General features: G+C 36.9%; 1 protein-coding gene across 24 annotated transcripts in view; it reads left to right on the top strand.

The window, feature by feature from the left end:
* adgrb2 (adhesion G protein-coupled receptor B2) overlaps positions 1–23,969 on the top strand; it is a 323,031-nt gene that overhangs the window by 231,719 nt on the left and 67,343 nt on the right. For all 24 annotated transcript variants that reach the window (XM_089123194.1, XM_089123186.1, XM_089123181.1 and 21 more), the window contains one exon: positions 10,147–10,276. In XM_089123194.1, the coding sequence (XP_088979320.1) occupies positions 10,147–10,276 (130 nt within the window). The remainder of the gene's footprint in view (positions 1–10,146; positions 10,277–23,969) is intronic.

The following is a 23,969-nucleotide window of genomic DNA, read 5'->3' on the forward strand; positions in this document are numbered from 1 at the left end:
TTCGGTGTTGTCTCAGGATTTTCTTCAAAAATTCCTTGGGCAAATTAGAATGGGTTTGACATTCAGTGTGAGTAGCTATTAAATCAATGTGGATAGCATAGTCCAGAAACTTTGATCTTGGAAGAATTTAATGAGAAATTCTGGACTGTTGATTGCAGACTGTGCTATTCTCAAGAGGAAAATCTTCAAAAACTTATCAAGAACATATCGAGTGTTTGTGTTATCGCAGGGTTTTCTAAATTCCATGTGACAGTAAGTTTTACACTGATTAGCTGATTCAGGTCATTTCCTTAAAAAAGTACTGCAAAATACATGATCATTATTTCAGTAATATACACTCACCTAAAGGATTATTAGGGACACCATACTAAGACTGTGTTTGACCCCCTTTCGCCTTCAGAACTGTCTTACTTGTACATGACATTGATTCAAGGTTCTAAAAGCATTCTTTAGAAATGTTGGCCCATATTGATAGGATAGCATCTTGCAGTTGATGGAGATTTGTGGGATGCACATCCAGGGCATGAAATTCCCGTTCCACCACATCCCAAAGATGTCTATTGGGTTGAGATCTGGTGACTGTGGGGGTCATTTTAGTACAGTGAACTCATTGTCATGTTCAAGAAACCAATTTGAAATGATTCGAGCTTTGTGACATGGTGACATAGCCATCAGAGGATGGGTACATGGTGGCCATAAAGGGATGGATATGGTTAGAAACAATGCTCAGGTAGGCCGTGGCATTTAAACAATGGCCAATTGGCAATAAGAGGCCTAAAATGTGCCAAGAAAACATCCCCCACACCATTACACCACCACCAGCCTGCACAGTGGTAACACAGCATGATGGATCCATGTTCTCATTCTGTTTATGCCTAAGACTCTACCATCTGAATTTCCCAATATGAATATAGCATACTACCTTACAATACAGTAGGCAAAAAAAAAAAAAAAAAAACCTGTAAATTACTATATTTTAATTCACAGTATTCATAAAAGTGTAGGCAAAAAGTATCGGATGACCTCCAACTTCCAGTAAGATTCTGTAGTGTGCACACGATGGACACTTTACTACAGTATTTTACTATCCCACAAGGCCATGAATCGAGGTTAGGCAAAGCAACTGACTCTGGTGGGTCGCACGATATTGACAACATGGCAAATTATGTATGTCTGGATTATATTCATGCTACATGCATTCTATATATTCCTGTAATTAAATAGTCACTCTATGACTCCTGTAAGTTTTCACCTGTTGGGGTGTACCTGGTTTGCAAAAATGTATAGGTAGGAAGCATGTGTCAAATGTACGTCCACATGAATGGCTGGACCCACAGTTTGCGAATCACACTTCCAACAACGGCTTGTCATCATTCCATGGTGCATTCCTGTGCCTTAAGTTCCCCAAGTAAATGGCACATGTACATGGCCGTCCATGTGATGTAAAAGAAAATGGGGTTCATCGGACCAGGCGATCTTCTTCCACTGCTCCAAGGTCCAATCCCAATTCTCGCGTACACATTGTAGGCACCAACTCAATGTGTGTAACTCAATATAAGTTTGTTACATTTATGTTTCATTTTAAGAATGAGGTTTCTCAGTCTTTCCCCCTTAGATTTTCTGAGCTTCCCTAAAGGTATCACTCACTTAATCTAACACAGTCTCATCCCAAGAAATCATATAACTGACGCCTTGGGACGTCTTTTGACCTTACGTCAACATCCGCCTTTTTAGGGTACCCTTAAACGTCGATTACATGACGATCCCAGGCCGTCATACAACTGACGCTTTACCCTTAATGTCGGTTAGGTGATGGGGTAGGTTTAGGTCTGGGGTAGGTTTAGGATCCGATAACGTCATAAACGACGTTTAAGGGTACCCTAAAAAGGCGGATGTTGACGTATGGTCACAAGACGTTCGTTATATGACGTCTTGGGATGAGACTACGCTGCTTAATCGATTAGTTATGAATGGCCTTGTATGTATGAATTTCCAGGAAATTCTTCTTTTGTATAGTGAATCATCTTGTCATGTAATATATCATCTCCTTAATACTTTTTAGAGCTAATTATCAGTCTTTTATCTCTCTCTCCCTCCCTTTTACATCACTTTCTTGTTTTTAATTATCCTCTAATCATATAGTGTATACTTAGCTCATAACGCAGGTGCCTATAACCAGATTACAATTAATTGCCTTCCCAAAATAAAACTGTTCCTCACACGGATTAGCTTGATCCATGTTCAATTTGTTTGTTTAAGCCGTATTTTTAGTCTTCTTGGTAGACACAAGTCCAACTTAACAACCACCTTTTGTCAAGACGATGGCTCCTTTAATTCGCCACAGCTTGCTCTCTATTGCCGACGTTTATCTTGTGTTTTCATCCTGTGGTTTGAGGGAGCTCATCTTGTAGTGGATATTAAAAACAAAAGGGGACAAAGTCAATTTGGTCTGTTCTGTAATCTGATTCCCCCCAGACTACTGTCAAGGCATATCTGGTCATTTAATCAGAGGCCTTAGCACAATCATGGGCTGGGCCATTGATGGGGAAAGGAGCGCACTGCTGGTTCATTGAAGCTATCACAGCATGTGCTAATTAAAAATTACTGCTGTGGCATTTCATTCTCCATATGTTTGCCTGCTTGCCCTTGCTTTTAGCATGAGTATTTGCTTTTGTGTGCAGGACAGGGCAACAGTGTGAGAGGAAAAATGTCTAGCTATTGATAATTGCATGAGAGAGTTTGTTTACTATTCTGGCTAATAGCTAGTGTAAAGAGATGGTGTAAATTGTGTTATGTAAATGAGTGGTTTTTTTTTCTGGAATTAGCCCTGCTAAAATTCGGTTTGGTGCCAGCATGATCTTCTTGGTGTTGCTGTGGTGCACTGATGATCTCAGAGTGCTAAAGTTTATATTTATTTATATATATATTATTTTTTTATGAATGCGTTTCTCATGCACTTTTATTCGGAACAAAATACATTGCATTTAAGGTAAAAATTGTAAAACTTCATGCACTCCCTGGAGTTTGAAACCATTATCTTGCCATCACTAGTGTCATGCTCTATCATTTGAACAAGAGGAATGAGAAATTTTGGTCGTGGTCTACCAATATGTTACCATGGCCGATATCTGAGTTTTTTTTATTTGTATTATTATTATTATTATTATTATTATTAACCGGTATCGGCATGTTTTTATTTTTGGCCAATATTTTGAAAGCTGTACTATTTTGACAGTTTGAAAGTACAAATGCATTTATTTTGCAAACTATTGTCTATTGTACTATCATTTCAACAATTGTCATTGCATTTTGTTAACTGCAATTGTTAAAAATTACAAAGTGTGATGTTATATATTTCCACTTTATCGGCCTTCCAAAAAGAAAATAATATTGATTGACTCTTAGACACCAGCTCACCAGCATCCCATACTAGTGATTTGTCAATATATAGCTCGATTGTTTGATTTTTTTTTTTTGCAAGTATTGCGTCGAGAATGCCAGCGCCCGACACACAGCGATCCCATTTCCTGTCTTCTAGATAAATATCGGCCACCGTGTTAAAATATCAGCATCAACCTTCGATCAACCACAACTGGTGCCCACCATCCCAAACACAACAGCTTTTCAGTAGGTATAACATTTCATAAAAGATAGATAATGTCCCAAAGGACTGTAAATGAGGCTGTCTAGAGAGCAACCGGTCTCATTCCAAAAGTTCAGTAATTGGATGTATTTTGATCTAAGTATCTGTCTCGCCTGCCAAACAATGATTTAGATGATGTTTCACCATCCCCTTTATCTCTTATCTCACACGCTCCTGCTTACCTGCTGTTGAATAATATCCCCGGGAGGTTTGCACCTGATGCTCTGTGCTTGATCCTAGCCTAACCAGAAATACCCAGAATTCCATTCACGTCTGTCAACTCATCTTTGTTTCTGTTGTCGTCAGAGACTTTGACTTGGAGTCGCTTCAGATCAGCTTGCCTCTAAAGTGTCAATCTGCAGATCAAAGCTAGAGAAAGATTGCACTTACATTGCATTAGATGGGTTTTTATTTATTGAGTGCTTGGTGTGGGAGCATATGTGTTAAAAAAAAATGAATGTTGCATGATGTGTTTGAGAGAGAGAGAGAGACAGATGAAAATATAGGCGTATGCAGATGTGATGTTATGTTGCTTCTGAGCAGTTTTTTTTTTTTTTTGCAAGGATGCTTTTTTTAACTACTATTTCATAAGACTCTTACACTAGGAATAAATTGTTCACACGTCTAGCATTGTTTTAGCATTGATTATCCCAAGCCCAAATTATTTTTCACAATGCAATTTCCATCATGCAGTTCTGAGTATTAGGTCGTGAAGCATATACGGAACATCTGATGCATAAGGCAGTGTTGTAGTCGAGACCACCTCACTCGAGTCCGAGTCGACACCGAGACCAGAGAGAGTCGAGTCCGAGTCAAGACCGAGTCCATAGAGAGTCGAGTCCGAGTCGAGTCCGAGACCAGAGACGGTCCAGTCCTAGTCGAAACCGAGACCATTGAGGGTTGATTACCTAATTTATTTTTATTTACTTAGAGAAACCCTTTTTTTTTTTTTACTGAATTTACTTAGAGTTTAAAAAAATATGATCAGTTTAGGGTAACAAGGCCACATAGTAGGTGGTGTTAAAAGTAATTTTATTACAATTTGTCATGCGCAGTTGCGCACTAGAAAATCACCAATCACTGGGTGTGTCAATCAATTTAAAGAAATATTTTATTAAAATACATTAATAATCATGAAAAATATTTTAAATTGAACTCGAGTGGACTCGGGAATAATTCCGAGTCCTAAAAAAAATGTTCGAGTACGGGTCAATTCCGAGTCCAAATGGACACGAGTCCATGACAAGACCAAGACCATTAAAATATGGTCTTGAGACCGAGTCCGAGACGAGTCCGAGTCTCGAGTACTACAACACTGGCATAAGGCACAGAAAATTGAAAAAATTTTGAAGTCCTCATCTGATTTCCTGGAGACACGTGCACAGTCTTTATCGGCCACCTGAAAACAAAGCTGTCTTGATGCCAAACGGTCACGCAAGAAGAAAGCCGTTTCTGTGTTTACAACTGTGACAATAAGCGCTTATCAGGATCAGCTAAATGCTGAATTTGCAATATGTGAAGGTCACAGCATAGACTTCCAAGAGTTTTACTCATCGATCTGTTATTGCAGGGACATTGACTTTAGATTTCCGCTCTCCTAAACATGACGCTTAACAAAACAAACTGTAATTGGTTGCTTAAAATGTAATAGGCAGTCCTTGGCCAATGAAAGCTGCAACTGTACGGAGTCCAGACGATCGGCTAAACGAGACTAAGGATGCTGCAGACTAATGTGATCTGGCATACTTTACTCGACCTGTCCAGCATGCCTGAATCGATTCTTTAAAATATTGCATCTGCCCTTTATACCATGAGTCTGGATAAATGCCTGATTATGAATGTGCCTTTCTATCATTTGATGAATCGCTGCTGGCATAATGGCTTAAAAAAAAAATGTACACAAACGTATCTTTTAATTGTGCCAAGCAATTTAAGAGACATTTGTGAATATGGCTCAATCTATAACAAGATTAATTTACATGGAATTCATGTTAGCACTGAAATTGGCTTGATTGTAACTGGTTACAGAATAAGATGAGTTTTGCACTGAAATACTGCACATAAAAGTGACAACGTTTTTTAGTGCATTTGCCCCAAAATGTTTGATTAAACAACCTTGACCTTGAGGGAATGTAAATGTTAATGAATAGTCATGAATAATTACAGGAAGGTCTATTTATTTATATAGCCCCTTTTTTAATTAATCTTGGGAATTATTGTCCTAATTTATTTATCATTTAATTATACATTGTTGGTGGATTTTATCTCTATTTTTTTTGCTGAATGAGTAGACTTTGGGCTTATCGACTCGTAATTTGAGATGTGCATTTAACACACCTGTTTGTTTGTTTTTAGTCCACAAAATAAAAGTATCAGTATTAAAATAAAATGATTTTAATAGTATACCATCTCTTCTATTTTTCATGCATTTTGCACTATACCAAACGGACTTGCAGTGCATAATTGAATTTTGTATTGCATTCATTAATGTTCCCTAATGCAAAACTACTATTCTCGCACTGTTAGCACCAATGATGGGGGTAATGCATTACAAGTGAGTTAAGTAATCAATTACTTTTTCCAAGTAACTTAAGTTACTTTTACAAATATGTATACTTTTTTTACTTTATGTATTTAATCTCACATTATTAACCAATGTCTTTGCTGCTGACCTTCAATGTTCTAACTCAATCATATGAATAAGCAAAACTTACTTTAGATAACCCGCTCCTTCGTGCTCCATTTGACTGCCGCAACACATAATAAAACAAAACATTAAAGTCCCTGTAAAGTCAAAATTAAGTATGTGTTCTGAGTCTGTCGTGCCACAGAAAAATGTGTTATTAGCCACCCAGCCAAATTTGAATGATAAAAAAATCCGGGAAGTACATAAAATAAGCTATCAAAATCATGAAAAAATGAGCAGATTCTCTGTAATAAGATTACACAGATTCTCTGTGTAAAACGATCACTACAGAGGTACAGAGGCTCTTCATCAAGGTATAAGCTCTCTAAAAACCTCTTCTTGATGTGATCGTTTTTAGGGGAATTTAAATGAAGATACCGATCTGTTTTGTACATGATCGCATCCAGGTAGTAGCCCATGCATGTCCGTGTCGAAGGCATAGCTAGCTAGAAAACTGTAGGCTCAGCTGTAGTAACTAATAGTACTGACAGTCACTCGCGATTGAGCAGTGAATGTGCTCAGGGAGTGTGTGTGGAGAGGGGGAGATCAGACTCTGTGCTTCATCAAATAGGGGGGTGTCCAGCAGCTCATGGGTTCCAATGCGTCACGGAGCCCTGTTTTAGCCCCGCCCAATTAATCTGTAAAATTGCAATGGTGAAAAACTGTTTAACGGTCTAACTCCACATTTCAGTACTTCACAGTTCACAGACTTTGTAATAAGTTTTAGCAATACATATGTAACATTTATAATGTGTTTAGAACTTTTTTGTAGAATTGCCTTTACAGGGACTTTAAATAAAATAGTCCAAGGCCTGGCCTCTTTCTGTCATCGCTCCTCCTTTTATGCTTCAGCTCCTCTGTGAGAGATACAAACCGGTGTGTCGTGCAGGTGTCACTCGTCAACAATCACACCATCGGCCTCGTGCCGTTCTCTCAAGGGTTAGTTTGAGCAGCGCCCTCTACTGTGTCGAGCCATGAATTTTCTCAGAGGCTTATTCCTTTAACTTATTTTGTGCGAAGGCATTTGCTATATATATATATATATATATATATATATATGTTTGTTTTATATATTTATATATATATATGCTTGCTTGTTTTTAGTAACGAATATGTATGTATGTATATATATATATATATATATATATATATGTTTGTTTTATATATTTTTTATATATTTTTATATATGTGCTTGTTTTGTTTTTTTAGTAATGAATATATATATATATATATATATATATATATATATATATATATATATATATATATATATATATATATATATATATATATATATATATATTCGTTACTAAAAAACAAACAAGCCCATCCCAGGTGAGAAAAGGTAACGTAAAAGTCACATGACACATTATTTCCACAAAAGAGTAATTAAGTAAATCAATTAGTTACTTTTTTAGGGAGTAGCACATTCCTTTTAAAAGTAACTAACACAGGTTAGCACCATGTTACATTTTCTCAGTTGACAGATCTTCTAAACTCAAAGTATTTGTTCAGTTATTTTCATGTTTGTCCAACCATAAATATTATTATTTTATAGCACGGCCAATACAACTATTTAGATAAATCAGTCAGTCTTTGAATGTCTCAAAAGGTGTCAACAAAAAAAAAAAAAAAAAAGAGAGACTTAGTGAACTGAAAAAACATAAAATACTAAAATACATTACAAATCATTGCTCGGAGATAAAATTCTCTTATTTATTGTACCACCATTAATCCTGGATATAATTACCCAACACTTGACAGGTAATGTACAGTCTCATTTAACTGGACTTATTTGACTTGACTAGGCTGTGAACTAGAATTTTAAGTTGTGGTAACAGAATGTCAAACATATTTATTCAGTTGCGCTTTTTGTTGTACACTCTTGGCTGAATCCATAATTAGAAGTTCCTCTTAGTCCGACCATCTGGCCTCAGCAGTGAGATTAATCTGAGGATCAACATGAAGATTAACAGTTTGCGTTTAACAAATGCTTTGGAACACAACCCCCCCCCCCCTTCATTTTCCTTTATTGTTTAAAAAAAAAAGACAACCAAACATGAATTCCACATGTGCAGAAGTAAGAGAACCTTAAAGGAGAACTCCGGCGCAAAATGAACCTTTGGTCTAATTACACATTGTCACCTAGTCAACCGTTATCTGAGATTTGTTTTCATGATTGCCGAATGTAAATAGTTTTATCTATAAAAACAGTTTAGCCTATAACGCTAGTATAACGCTAGTATATAGGGCATAGAGTAATGAAAAATAAAAATCGCTTGTTATTACCACTAAAAAGGCTCAAAATAGCCCCACACTAACACGGTAGCATAATAAGGGTCTCTACATTCAAACCGAAGCATTGAGAACTTTGTCAGTGTCCATACAGTTTAATAAGAAGATATTTTATACCCAGTCAACTTCGCGAATACAGGAAGAAGCCATCTTTGAAAAATAGTCTCTACCAGTTGATCTACGAACGCAGATCCAAGTGCGCTGGTGAGATGTGAATAAGGTGATAAGGTGAGCACGAACAGTAGGCTACATGTACATATTGAAGAGAAGAAAATGGTTCGTGTTTGTGTTTCTTCTGGAAACAACAAACCATATGAGATTCGAAACAGTTCAGCGCACTTGGATCGGCGTTCGCAGATCGACTGGTAGAGACTATTTTTCAAAGATGGCTTCTTCCTGTATTCGCGAAGTTGACTGTGAGTATAAAATATCTTCTTATTAAACTGTATGGACACTGCCAAAGTTCTCAATGCTTCGGTTTGAATGTAGAGACCCTTATTATGCTACCGTGTTAGTGTGGGGCTATTTTGAGCCTTGTTAGTGGTAATAACAAGCGATTTTTATTGGTTTTTACTCTATGCCCTATATACTAGCGTTATACTAGCGTTATAGGCTAAACTGTTTGTATAGATAAAACTATTTACATTCGGCAATCATGAAAACAAATCTCAGATAACGGTTGACTAGGTAACAATGTGTAATTAGACCAAAGGTTCATTTTGCGCCGGAGTTCTCCTTTAAAGGAGTAGTTCACTTTTTTTTTTTTAAATTGCTGATAATTTACTCACCCCCATGTCATCCAAGATATCCATGTCATTCTTTCTTCAGTCGAATAGAAATTCAGTTTTTTGATGAAAACATTCCATCATTTTTCTCCATATAATGCACTTTACTGGTAACCAAACTCTCTAGGTCCAAAAGACAGTTTCAGTGCAAACTGTTCAAAGGACTTTAAACGTCTTGGATGACATGGGGGTGAGTAAATTATCAGCAAAAACTATAAAGTATATATAAAAAAATCTTAAGTATAAAAAAGTATATAAAATAATCTTCTTAGTGTCCGAACTATTGTCTATATATGCACACTGTTGAGTGGATTGTTCAAGGATGACTGAAAGATAAATGAAAGTAGTTTGAAGACTTTCAACAATCACATGATTATAATTACAGTTCATATACCGGCATTGTAAAAGGTAAGCCATGGGAATTTTAGCGCTTCTGCTAGACATTTTGAGAACATGGAGTAAGAGACTGATGGAAGGCAATGACGAGACAATCATATATTTACGGAAAGACTAGATGAATAGGCCAGCCCTTTATATAAGCAAGAATGGTGGACTTGAGGGGCGTTGTGGCTGAGAGCATTTGGAGTGCAGTTGTCATCGACTAGTTCTCGTGGCACTGTGCTATTCACTACGGCCTCTCCTGTTCTCACACTGTTCTGGAGTGACCCAATTAATTCATTCTCTTTTTTTCCTGTGTGTGTGTGTTTGCGTGTGTTGTCGCTTTACCCCATCAACAGAGAGGCTGGCGAAGAAAACTGGGACGCAGAGAGCTGCCAAACGCTCCCATCGCCGGCAGTCTCCCACACCAAATGTCTGTGCAGCAAGCTGTCCACCTTTGCAGTGTTAGCGCAGAAAGCTAAAGAACCGGTGAGTGCTCTCTTTACCCTTCGACACCACACTTCACAGCTAAGCGACTTTAAGACCGGGCTACCCGAGACCTCTGTGAAATGCGTCTCATGCAGTCAAGTAGCTAGAACATATGATGCCATACATCCAGAATATTTTTTTCGAACACTTTTTGTTTGAGTTGTTTGGTTGCTCTCTAGAAGGTCGGTATTCCATCTGTTCCCCATATGTTAGATGCTACGGATAAAGAAAGATCAGAAACAATCTGTTAAGGGCTAATTACTTTGTTGTAAAGATTTCTTTAAGGTAGTATCGTAACATTGTGACCGTTTACGCTGTTGGCGTGACATTTGAGGTGAACTTTCCTACATAGTGTGTGGTTATTGTACAAAAGCAGATGGCGGACCAGGTGTTTCATATTTTAAGGTATGAATAATGCGTTAGGGTTCGTCTGGCTTGGGATTTCTCCCAGGTATAGAATAAAGCATTGATGCTTAGCCGTGTTATTGTTTTTACTGTGATTATGAATTTTAATCTCACTAAACCAGTGGTTATCAAATAGGCATAATGGGAAGTGTGGAAAATTATGATAAATTTGGCAAATTAAAATTGATAGATAGATAGATAGATAGATAGATAGATAGATAGATAGATAGATAGATAGATAGATAGATAGATAGATAGATAGATAGATAGATAGATAGATAGATAGATAGATAGATAGATAGATAGATAGATAGATAGATACGATATAATATTGTAGTAGTAATAAAAAAGGTTTTTTTTTAGTTCAGATTAACATTTGAGGGCAGCAATTGTATTTATAATGTCAAAATAAAACCGATGTGATGTTATTTGAAAGCATTTTAGCTTATCTTACTATTCCTGTCAAACTTCCATGGTAACAGTTAGTGTTACTACAGTAACTCCATGGTGAATGTTGCTGATCTGTGGACACTGAATAGTTCATTCATGGCACAAAGTTTCTTCCTGGTTTCCACATCAGCGCTGTTTGGTCCGTTAATAACGGAGAAATGTGAATGTTTCCCACTAGATTTCGCAACAATGTTATTATTTCAGTGGAATTCAAATGCTTTCTTTAATGGATTTGGCTGTGTAGTAGCAGTGCTGCTTGATTAACACCGGCTCGCGCTGCATTGGTCCAAACTGATAAACAGTCCGTCAACCTCACAATAACGATTAACTCAGTTTCGTTCCGCTTACATTACATTTGCCATTTGATGTTGGGCAATGTTGTGGTCACAGACACAATGTCTCTTACATTATGCTTGCCACGCACAACGCGCCTACACGGAGGAAAGGAATAATGGTTCCAACGAACCATTTGGTTCAAAAATGCGTACCGAAAACCAAACCGAATGCCACGTACCGAACGGTTCAATACGAATTTGTGTATCGTTACACCCCTAATGTGTATATATATATATATATATATATATATATATATATATATATATATGATGTGATCTTGGAAAACCCGTCAGATGTCGCACAAAAGTCTAAAGTAAAGTCTAAAATGTAGCAGTAAAGTCTAAATATAGATTGAATGTCAGTTTTTTCTCAAAATTGGGTTTTTATTAAATTATTATTTTTATTAAATTATTATTCTATAACATCTTGTTTATCATCTCTGAATATATCTTGGGAAAATGCATTAGTTTAGAGCAGAAAAATAGTGATTTTATGATATCCAGCTGAAAAGACTGTTTCTCTTTAAGAAAGACTTTCTTTCTTCATAAAGAAAGAAGTCCAATTTCAAGATGGTTTTCTCAGGTTGAATTTTGAGTTTGTAATCTTTTGAATGGTACCTAATCTATGATGATTACTAAAATATGTGATATGGAAAAAAAGGCAGTAAAAAAGGGAGCGCCAATCATCCCGCTCGCAGGACATGACCGTTAATTAAATCTATTTTTCTCAAAATTCCATTTCTGAAAATCATAGCGATCAGCCGACTTCAGATAACCATAACTTTTGTTACAGACAAACAATGAAAGAATTGGAAAGGGTTTGAACCAAGCTTTAGTATGGTCTCAAAACCTGTAATATGTCAAATTTCACCATTTTTAAGGACAATCAACTTAAATGCAGTTATTTTAATTGTCATAATATTTCACAAAATACACTGTTTTTACAGTAAAATGTCTTAGATTATTTCCCTGGAAATTAAAATATGAGGAACAAAACTCTTTTTCTTATCATATACACCATGACCCTTTTCACTCATAAATTAAATGATTTTTTTGTAAAGCTGCTTAGAAATATATACTGTATATTTTGTGAAAAGTGCTATACAGTTGATAATGCTATTTTCAAAATGGGTTTATTATTTTAGACCAAACTGGCCAGTACTTTTTTTGTGACCAGTACATTTTCTCATTCACCACCAAAGGCTAAAAATTACAATCAAAAACTAACCTAAAATAACTATTGGGTTGACGTGCATAACCGTGAATAGTGGTAAAAAGCTTAAGCTCTTCAGCTTTTGTTTGTTATGTTCATCATATTTATTATGGATTCATTATCTTGTACAAGCTAATGTTTTGAGTCCATATTGAGTAGATATGTGTCAACTCTGAAAGGATAGACACTGAGCATTAAATCTGTGATGTCGCTTTTAGATATCCAGGTTAATGACTTGTGCTGCCGCTTGTTATATTGACCCTGTGCCCTCTGTTCACTTAATGGACGTGAAAGGCCACTAGAAGCCCACCAGCTGCGCAGACCCATTGTTTGAGGACTCGTTTCCTGTGAATCTCTCTTTCTATGTATATTTCTATCAACATATGAAGAGTTCAGATGCAAAAGCCTCTAAGTGCTATTTGAAATTTTCTTCTAAAATGATCTTTTTTATCAAGCTTGTATATTTAAGTTCAGTAATTTCACTTAAATGGCAATGAAGATTACCTATTAATTGTCATTTAAGTGAAATTACTGAACTTAAATATACAAGCTTGATAAAGAGAAGAAGAGAAGCTTGAGAAGAAAATTTCAAATGGCATTTAGAGGCTTTTGCATCTGAACTCTTCATATGCTCTCTTGATCATTTCCCTTTTCATTCCTCCCCTCCCCTCAGCAGGGTCACCAGTGAAAAAATACTGACCCACTTTAGCTTAGCTGAGTGTGGTTTTTTTTTTGGTTTTTTTGTTTTTGTTTTTTTTATCGGAAAGCACGCCCCATTTAAGTGATTGATATGCATGGCAGGCGAAGAGGATGCTGGGAGATAGGGAATAGCCCTGAGGAATTAGCGATGTGGGGCAGATAGAGTAGAGCCATAGGCCAGTTACAGCCACACAGGAGCTGGACCACACGCTGCTGGCTGCCACAAACCACTGACACCAGCTAAAGAGAGCATGCCAGGCACACACACACACATGAAGAGAGCAGCACTGCCCATCAGGCACAGTTCTGCACTGTCAGGGGGCATTGAGCATTGGGTACAGGGAGGCAAGGTGGAAGCAATGCCAGTTCTAAAAACTGCAGAGCTGAAAGGAATACTAAAATAAATAGAGGGAAAAGTACACGAGAGAACATTTTAAAGTCAGAAATCATGATAACTTTAATTGCACACGTAATGGAAGTCTTTATTGCAACTGTCTATTACAGTTAGACGTGTGTCTGCTCTGTTTAATTGTCTGCAATCTTTTTCATATGAAGAGCCTTTTATCATTCAGGTGAAACTTGAAAAAAAAATGTGAATATTTTGCTGTTAGAATTTGTGCCACACCACAGTAATTCAATACTGAGAACATATGCATGATTATACTTTTCAGAGGGCCGACATTTCTGTATTTATTTATTTTTTTATTCATTTCAATATTTAATATATTCAATTATTGCAAATAAATGCTTGAAATATCTCACTTTGCATGTAATGAGTCTAGTAATATATTAGTTTTACCTTTTTAAGTTGAATTTCTGAAATAAATTAATTTTTGCACTATTTTTAAAATATTTTTAAACTTTTGAGTTTCAAAAGTTTACACTTTATTTTAACACTTTATTTTACAGTGTCCCTGTTGCAGATCTTACATGTACTTCTCATATAATAACTGTGAAGTATGCATAATTACAAGAAACTAACCCTGAACCAAACCCTTACCCTTATTACTATATAGCATGTTGTTAATTAATATTACTCGGAACTTATTTGTATAATTACCTTAACATAAATTGTAACCAGAAAGTCATACAGATTTGGAATGACATGAGGGCGAGTAAAATTTATTTTTCTATGGGTGAGCTATCCATTTAAGTTTACACCATTGAATGTTGTGGATTATCTATATTTGATGATTACTTAACATTCTAGTTCACCCAGTTCTGGTTACACTTTATTTTAAGGTGTCTTTGTAATTATACATTTAAGTATCTAGTAATATGAAGCAAATTAATGTATAGAATTGGGATTAGGTTTTGGTTTGATTTGGTTTAGGGTTAGTTGCATGTAATTATGCATAATTTATAGTTATTACTATAGTAACTACATGTAACAAAGAAAGTGTTACCTTAATATTTTATGTTATTTGCATATTGTATGTTGGTTACAGTAGCACACATTTCTAAAATGCACGTCATACATTATACAACTTAGAGAGAACAGAAGAGTGACAGACAGGAATGGAACAATAATTGATTGCTCATATCTGTGTCAGCCAGACATAAAGCTGTTGGTCAATGTTTCCTAATCGACATTTATCCATTTTTTGTCCCTCATCATAATGTCCTTGCCTGGCTGTTGGCTTTTTTTGCGGGAAAGACTGGTGACATTTGGAAGTGCAGAGTAAACAACACTATTATCAAACAGTCTGCACCTGTTAGCCTGGATCTACATGGGTCATCACATCTCCATCCGCATCTTTAATGTGCTCCAGCAGCTTAAACAGCAGACAAAATAGCTGTGTTCCAAAATAATATGTGCTGCCTATCTAGGGAGTATTTGTGTCCTGCACTTTCGCGATTAAAAAAAGTGTAATTATCAAAAATTTCGAGACTTTTTGGCCAAAATGTCTATTTGGCATCTCAGTTGTCCTCCATCAACCTCAGAATGCATTTCAAGGAGCTTAGTGATACTTTGAGGGAAATATTTGTATACAGTTCTAATTTAGGTCTAATTTATAGGTCTAATTGAGTGCCGAAGTGATGACGTCACTTTGTAGGACAACTCTGAAGCTAGCGGCGCATGGGTTCCCTTGATCGAAAAGCTATACATTTTCCCCATAGACTTTTGGAAAATCACAAAAGAGTTGTGACCCTTACATGTTTTGTCTAAGATAATCTTTACAAGTTAACCCAAAATGTATACATTTTGAAGCCTAAAAAGTTTTTAAAAAACACAAGAAGACACAATAACGTTTAAAAAAAACACAAGCAGGTTATAACTGTGTGTTCTATGTCATAGATCAAAACGTGAAAATATTTAGAGGCTTTGTTAACCACAGACCTTATTTCAGGCGATTTAGCAAAAATCCATTCAAAAATCCTATAGATTTTAGAGCAAGGGAACTGGGAGTGCTAAAATGCTAACTCTCTTCTGCTTTTTGGCCTACAGAGTGACGTCGTAACTAGGGTTGGGTATCGAGAATCGAGACTAACTTTTCGTTTTTCCCGGAATCGTTCAAAAGTAAAAATTTTGATTCCTAGTTTCGATATTCACAGTCCGCCGAGCGGAAGAAGAAACCGCTGAACAACACCTACGAAGAAGCGTCTACCGGAAGTGTTGGCATAACCGCGCGAGTCGAACATGAGTAGCTTACGTCGGTGGTCCAAAGTGTGGCTTCACTTTTCTAAAAATAACGAAATCTCGGCAAAATGCAAAATTTGTGACAAAAGGAGTATTTGTGAAAGAAGGAGTATTTCCTTCAGAAAGGATTATTTCCTTCAGAAAGACCGTTGGTTAGCAAGGTTGGCTAAACTTTTTTGACCCCGCCTCTTAAAAGAATCAGAATCGAGAATCGTTAGGAACCGGAATCGAAACAAGAAATCGGAATCGGAATCAGAATCGTTCAAATTCAAACGATACCCAACCCTAGTCGTAACTTCGCCACTCTATTATGTCAATATGCATGCTAACCTGTACGCTCATTATAGCTACATGCATGCTAACCTCAAATTCTATTGTTAATTAAGTATGCTTAATGTGTGCTGTTTGAGTGACCATACTTTCAGAAAATGTCAAGTCAGGGAAAATATGGTGTTAGAATGCTGCCTCACAAGTGGACTTTATATCTCACATTTGCAAGTTTATATCTCAAAATTCGGAGAAAAGAACTCAGAAATGTGAGGCTTCCTTAGTAAACCCCTGATGGAAACGTCCTGACTGGGGCCTCGTGGAGTACAGCAGCTGCTTTTCCAGATATCTAACGGTCTAAACATGTTCATCTTGTGTTGATCAGAGCTCTCTGCCCTCCCAAGACTCTGCAAGCTTCTCAGTATTACAGATCAAGACTGCTCTTGGGCTTTGTAGTTGAGAACTAGAGGAGAGTCAGCCGTGATGGAAGCTGCATTTCAATTATAATGCCTTAGGAAATTGTTAAAGGGATGTTTTGGGGTTTTGTTGAGAGACTGTTGTGTGAGTGACTTGTTAATCAGTGTTTGGGTGTCCAGATAAGAGCAATGGCATGCGATGTGTGACGACATGTTCCACTTTGTGTGCATGTCGCTTGGTATACTGGTTTGAATGGCTCAAACATCACAGAACCTGAAGGAGGAACCAAGAGTGAAAACCCAACCTAAGCGTCATCCTTTTTTTTTTTTTTTTTTTTAAGGAACACAATCACATGAATGCCACAAAATGACATTTTATTGCTTAGCCTATTATTGTATTGCAGACCTAAGTTTTTTTTAGCTGTACAGAGTTCCCTTTCTTTAGTTTCCTGTCGAAAATAAAATTATGTGAGTTAGTGAAGAATATTGCAGAATATAATTTCTGAAAGATATTACTATATTATTATTTTTTTTATTATTGAACTATCAATAGCAATGAGAGAGAGGGGTGGTACAGTATTTATTAATCTGTTTTTAAGTTAATATTAGTTAATAAACATACAAATGTTCATTTTTCACTCATGTCCAATACACAATATAATAACGGATCTATTTTTATATATAATTTATTAGTAAATGTTGAAATTAACATGAACTATTAACTTGTTTTTACATGTATTTTGAATTGATAATTCATGTTAGCTAATGTTATGAGATAATATCCATACTATTAATAAGAAATATGAACTTATTAAGAAACTTATTATTAACAATTATGTTTTGTGTATGTAAACTGTCAAGAATGAATACAACACCAAAACATCCCCACCAATAACAACCCATCCATATCAATCTCTTCAATACAGTCACTAATCAATTTAATATGTCCTATCTATACATTTTTATCATGTGTCTAAACTGTCAAGAATAAAAACATGAGAACATTCCCAGCAGTAACGACCCATCCAAAACAAAATGAGTGGTGTCAAGATACACTATTGGTTTTGTGATATTATAGTGGGTGCCGAAAGACTAAATTAAGGTATCATGGGAACTCTAGTCCACGCCGACAGGACTATACAGAGGAAGAGCGGAAGATAAAATGGTTAACAGCAAATAAGGGAGAGATACATGGATGGATTGACCTTCACATTTAATCGAGAGGAGAGGGAGGATGGAAAGTGGCATAAGCTTCTGTCATTACTGGCCATCTTTAGTATAGCTGCTATCACCCACTGATCCTGTTTATCCCCTGCTGTCTTTTCCAGTGACCGAAACGCTGCTATTTACCAAGGTTAGAGGTCCATTTTATTTAAAACAGAGCTTTTATTTACTCCAATGCCTCTTTTCTTATTTTCAGTGACTGCAAGCTTAAAGGGATACTTCAGGATTTAGCATTAAGCTTTGAATTAGTAGAAAACCTGTAGTATTTTCAAATGACCATGCTTTCCACCCTCATATTCCCCTGAGATTAAAGATTTATGTATTTTTTTATCTGGAAAAAAATCCTCAGATGTCGCAAATATCCTCATTTTGCATCATCAGAGTATTTTTTGGCCAGAGCCTAAACACTACAGTCAGTATAGTAGAGTCTGTCCCACATGATTTCAACCCGCCCTTAGAGGGTGGATCTCACTCACAGAATGAACACATAGTGTCAGCCATCTTTTTTTGGAAGCTAAGCTAGCAGGCTCTTGTTCTGTGGAGAAAGCCGAGTAGTAGGGGTTACCATCCTCTTTTTCCCGGACATGTCCGGCCGTCGCTTTCTTGCAGTCGCCATTCATTGTGTAGACCTTTTTTTTTTCAATCTAACTGAATTCATTCCATTGGTGAATCTGAATGTAGCATTTACATAAACGCTAAACAAGTGATCGGTTGATGTGCGTTTTAACATTGCTAAGAAAATTCCCGCTCCTCCATTAGAGATACGAGACTGGTGCGTCTCACATCGGTAATCACACCACCGGCCTCGCGGTGTTCTCCCGCCACCCTCAGTCTCGTCCTGCTCGCCACAGTAAACATGATGAATGGCGACTGTAGAAAGCAAAAGCCGAAAACCAGACATTTTGGGCGATCTCAAAACACGATTTTCGGGCAGACTCATCGCGGACACTCACTAGTGGCCTAGACTTGTTGTTTAACTACTGCGCTCTGTTACACGGTAGGCGTGGCCTCCTAGGGCAGCGAAGCAAGTGCATTCTGGGAGTTGTTGTCTTTCATCCACATAAGCCAAAAATACACTCTAAAAAATGCTGGGTTGTTTTGACCCAACTTTGGGTCAAATATGGAATAACCCAGCCGTTGGGTTAAATTTTTACATTACATTTTTAACCCAACATTTCGGGTTTGTCCATATTTGACCCAAAATTGGGTTAAAACGACCCAGCATTTTTTAGAGTGTACATTTTCTGGCTTTTCTCAGTCTAGAAAGCTCCGAATTCAAAAATAATTTCACATTTCTTCTACATTTATGACCCATTTTATATACACATTCATCTTTCCAGAGGTGAAGTATCCCTTTAAAGGCGGTATCATGCCAGCCTCATAGTATGCATAACACTGTGCTGATCAGTTACTCACTGATGGATGATGGGAGTAGTTGGCACAGAGAAGATGCTGGCTTCTTTAGGCCATAATAATTTGTCACCTGTCAGTTTTCCCATGCAACTGATTCATTGTCACACAGGATTAAACTAGAGGCACTCAAGCGCAGAAAAAGACCCATGGTGGCACACGCTAAGATCCGGTGTTATTACCCCCTTTCAGCACAGACATACGCATACGCCCATTCTGAACAAGTAGGCCTACCTGCCCTGCATACTAAGATGCTCACGGTCTGGTTGGATGAAGGACGGAGGTCTTTCTCTCGGTATCAGGGAATCTGTATCGCATTGTAATGTCCCTCAGGCGTGTTGACCGATCGTGCTACCTCTGTATACAAACAGCCAAGCGCAGATAAACGCGTATATTGTGGAGATAAACATTATGTCTGCAGGTTATCCGCTCCTCATGGTGTAATATTAAATGTTCCATCAGACATGATTTCAAAGACTGTCAGTGGTAGATACGTGGTTTTCATAAGGTCTTGTGTATCTCACACTATCTTTGCTTTGTTCTTTTGCAAGTAGTGTGAAACGAGGCATGCAGAGCTATTTGAATTGCAAAAATGAGTGTGTTTTTGGTGTACGGTTCTTTAAAAAAATGTAAAACAGCTCTAAAGGTCAGATAATGTCAGTCTGAAAAACTTTTTGCAGTGTTTGCAAGGCAGCGCTGCATTGATGTTTTACAAAAATAATATTTTTACATTTCTTTGCAATCTTATGCAATTAATTCAGCTCAAACCATTTAACATATAGACTCGATTCCAACTTTTTTGCAGATAACTTCGGCCTTTAGATGTGCTAGCTATTTTTAATGAACTTTACGTGTAAGAAATTTAAAATTTAAATGTGGAAATGTCTCTTTGATGTACATTATTAAAAAGAATCCATTTAAATTTTGAACCGCCATTGTATTATTTGCATAATGAATTGTAATTGCTCATCTTTATTGCAGTTATTTCTATACTGACAAGTAATTGGTCTTTTTTTCTCGAATTATTATCATACTGAATTAACTAATTGTCTCTAAATAAAGAATATGACTATATATATATATATATAAAAATATAATTCATTCATTTTTTTTTGTAATTCTATTATGTGCTTTTGTCATTATTATTATTATTATTATTATCAGTTTTCATCTATTTTAAGCTTTCATTGAATATTGATATTTTATTTCATTTCAGTTTTATTTCAATTAACAAAAGTAAGTTTTAGTTTTAGCTTTAGTTTACGATAGAAAATGACATGTACCCTGCATCTGAAAATGCCTACTTCTCTGTTATATAGTATACTGTATGAAAGGCAGTGCAACAAATGCTATGTAAAAAAAAAAAAAAAAAAAAAAAGTACTATGTCTGAATAGACAGTATTAAAAAAAAAAGTTAGAAAGCCAAGTGTGCATGTCATGGACTACTATCCCATGAAGGGAGAAGTCGTCATGATTGTAAATGGAACGTGTGACAAAATGCTGGAATGGCTAACAACGTAGATCACATTACAATACCAACTTGACTATTGTATTCATACTTACAGAATGTAATTATATTTATTTATTTATTTATTTTGTGCATTTAATTGATTCAAATTCTTGATTTATTCATTTACGGAGAAGAAAAAAAAAGGATTGGTACTGTAGTTCCTCCACAAAATGTAAATCTAGTTACATGTGTTACATAGTGTTAGACATCTTGAAAAATATATGAATGAATATAACCACTAATTAATTACTACATGATTTGAACCCTTGACCATTTAATTACCAGCCCATATTATCCAACCTCCCCCAAATAGATGAATGAAATGATGCATAGAGACTTTGCCAAAGTGCGCAGTGAAATGCTCAGTCTCTGCCGTGACACTGGCACAATTGCTAAGATGCTTTCTCATTAGGACACGGCCTAGTGTAAGTCTCAGCTGAGGTGATGCGATTCCTCACACAGTAATAAGCGATACACACACCAGCTCAATTGCGTTATACGAACTATCCCTTCTTGTATGTTCATTTAATTCTCAATTGGAGCATGTGAACCGGTTTATTCTGCTGAAAATATTTGCATAACTGACTCTTTTCAAAGACTGTGATGATGCATTTACTCCGATAAACCATAATTCTAGCAAGGTTTTTTTTTTTTTTTTTTTTTTTTTTTGTGTTTTCATAACACTTTGCTTTTCACACTATGCTTAACCCCAGGTTATTGTTGTTCTAACATTTCCCCACTTTTAACACTAGGTAAAGGAACATTTCAAGCGGGGTTAGCACCACGTTTTCCCCAGGGTTATGAACCCCTGTTTCCAAGCAAGTGTTAGCACTGCTTTTGCCATGTCAATCGTGTACATGAAACAATGCAATGCTAGAATGTCCAGCCCGGCCTCATCCCCAAGGCGTCATATAGGTGCGTCTACATCCGGCCAGATGGCGCCTCCTAGTGGTCTAACCCTAACACTACCCCAGACCTAAACCTACCCATATCCGAAGGATGTTTTATTTACATGTCAAAAGGATTAGAATGTCCTAAGATGAGAATGTGTTGGAATGTCACAGCTAGACAAACAGCCAATCATGTGCCTCTGATTCTCTGAGCGACACTGACACACAAATATGCAAATAATAATGTTAAACCAGGGTTTAGGAATGCACAGTGTGAAACTTTTTCTCTCCTTTGGAAAGTCATATGAATTCCATTGTGTATGCTTTTTTTTTAATGAACAAATGGGGACGCAAAAGTACTTTCCGTTCCCCACTATAGAAGTTTACCCAACAACTTCTGAGCTTCTGAAAACCCTGGAAATGTGAAAAAGGTCCATGCAGTCCTAAAGGCTTTAGCAACACCCAAAGCAAGCTCTTGGGTCATCCTGTTTCAGGAAGCTCCTGGTGGGTTTGGATCATGATGATTGATCAGCACGCTGTTTTGGGCTTTAGGCTCACATCATGCGCCGTCGCCCTGACAAAGAGTCCCAGCACTCTGTTTCTCTCCCGACCATTTCAAAGATAACAAGTGTCCGGGGAACTTAAAGAAGAGCGTTAGCATATGCTAAAATGGCACTGGGTCTCTCCTGATGTGGGCGTGAATCAGGTGGAGCGGTCGACACGCATCCAAACAGCAGATCAAGGCTTGGTCTCGAAGGTCTCAGGGCTTAGATGAGGGAACGATACGCCTCAGAGAGTTTCAACCTTTTGATTAATGCAAAGTCTGACTAAGTTCATGTTAGATTTTTCTTGTTTTCCCTCATCCTCTCTCCCTGGTTCCGCTAAGTGCGTTTCTTATTGTCATAATGAGTTATTGCGGAGCGAGAAGAGGATAGATCAGGGATAAATGGTGGCTGTGCAGCGCGTGAGGCTGGAGAAGTAGGTTAAAGTGCCTGGGCTGAAAATAGACATGACTTCTATTTGCTGAGGAGCTTCGCTCTGCCATAGGGTGTGCTGGGATAGACGGCCTATAATTCCCTATGTAATATTCGTGATGTCTGTGGCCCTCAAAACCAAAGGGAGCTGTGGTACATGCTTTTTTTAGGACAAGTCTTATGGAATGGGCGCTTGGGGCTGTAGGCCTGTGAACGAGAACAGGTTCTACCACTCCAGGTTCTCTGTGGACATGGTATGTGATCATTTAACCCCTCAACGGATGACATTTGTGATTAAATCTCACCTCATATCAGTAGAATAATTGAAAATGAGTGTTTGAGAGTCAAGTAGGCCCAGTTTTGAGTTTAAAAGACGTGCATGTGGTTCAGATGGAAGGAGGGAGATTTATTAGTGTGTGATTTTTTTTTTTTTTTTATTATTGGTGCCTTTAGTAAATGATCTGATTGAACTATTAATATATTTCTATGGCATGTTGTGAAAACTAGATCACTCACAGTATGATGAACAAAGCAACATTCTATTTCTATTTTTGATATGCTGCACAAATACTCCAGCCACCTTTTCTCTGTTTCCCTAAATTAAAATAATTCTGTTGATAAATACATTTTATTTTTGATTTTGTTGGATGTTTTTTAAATAATTTCGGGCTAGGAGAAAGGTCAAAAGAGCTGCATTCATTTGAAATATAAATACTTTGCAACATTATGGATGCCTTTACTGTCACTTGACATGCAAAAGTGTTGACAGTTCAGTGTGAAGACTCATGCCGTTATGGTGCAACTTGGCATTAGTTGAAGGCTTAGAAGCTGTCCTCATACAATATAATACTCAATTATTCAGTTTGTTTAAAACAGTTGCTGTCCTTCTCCATCTCTCTTTTTTTTAAATGTGAGATTCTTCCTTTTCATTAATTAGTTTTGGTTGTTTTTACTCTGTTGTCACCTCGTGCTGTCTAGCGCCCACACATCTGTCAGAGGTGTGGTGGTGAATTGGAAATTAGGCCCTCTGCTAAAGCTCCCAAAGCAAGGATACTCTTTCTCTCTCTTTTTATTTCAATAAGTCTCATAAAGTGCAACAGAGAGATCATATATTTTCAATGGCCTTGTAGTCTTTTTTTACAATAATTTTTCTTCAGTAGAAAACCAAACCAACTTCACAGTGTTACAAACGTTGATTGGATGCCTTCTTTTTAAAATGTGAAAATTGACTCATTGGGAATGATTAGTCAAATCAATGG

This window comes from Pimephales promelas, chromosome 18 (assembly GCF_988280905.1).
Source record: "Pimephales promelas chromosome 18, fPimPro1.hap1.1, whole genome shotgun sequence".
In the NCBI taxonomy this organism is placed as follows: Eukaryota; Metazoa; Chordata; class Actinopteri; order Cypriniformes; family Leuciscidae; genus Pimephales; species Pimephales promelas.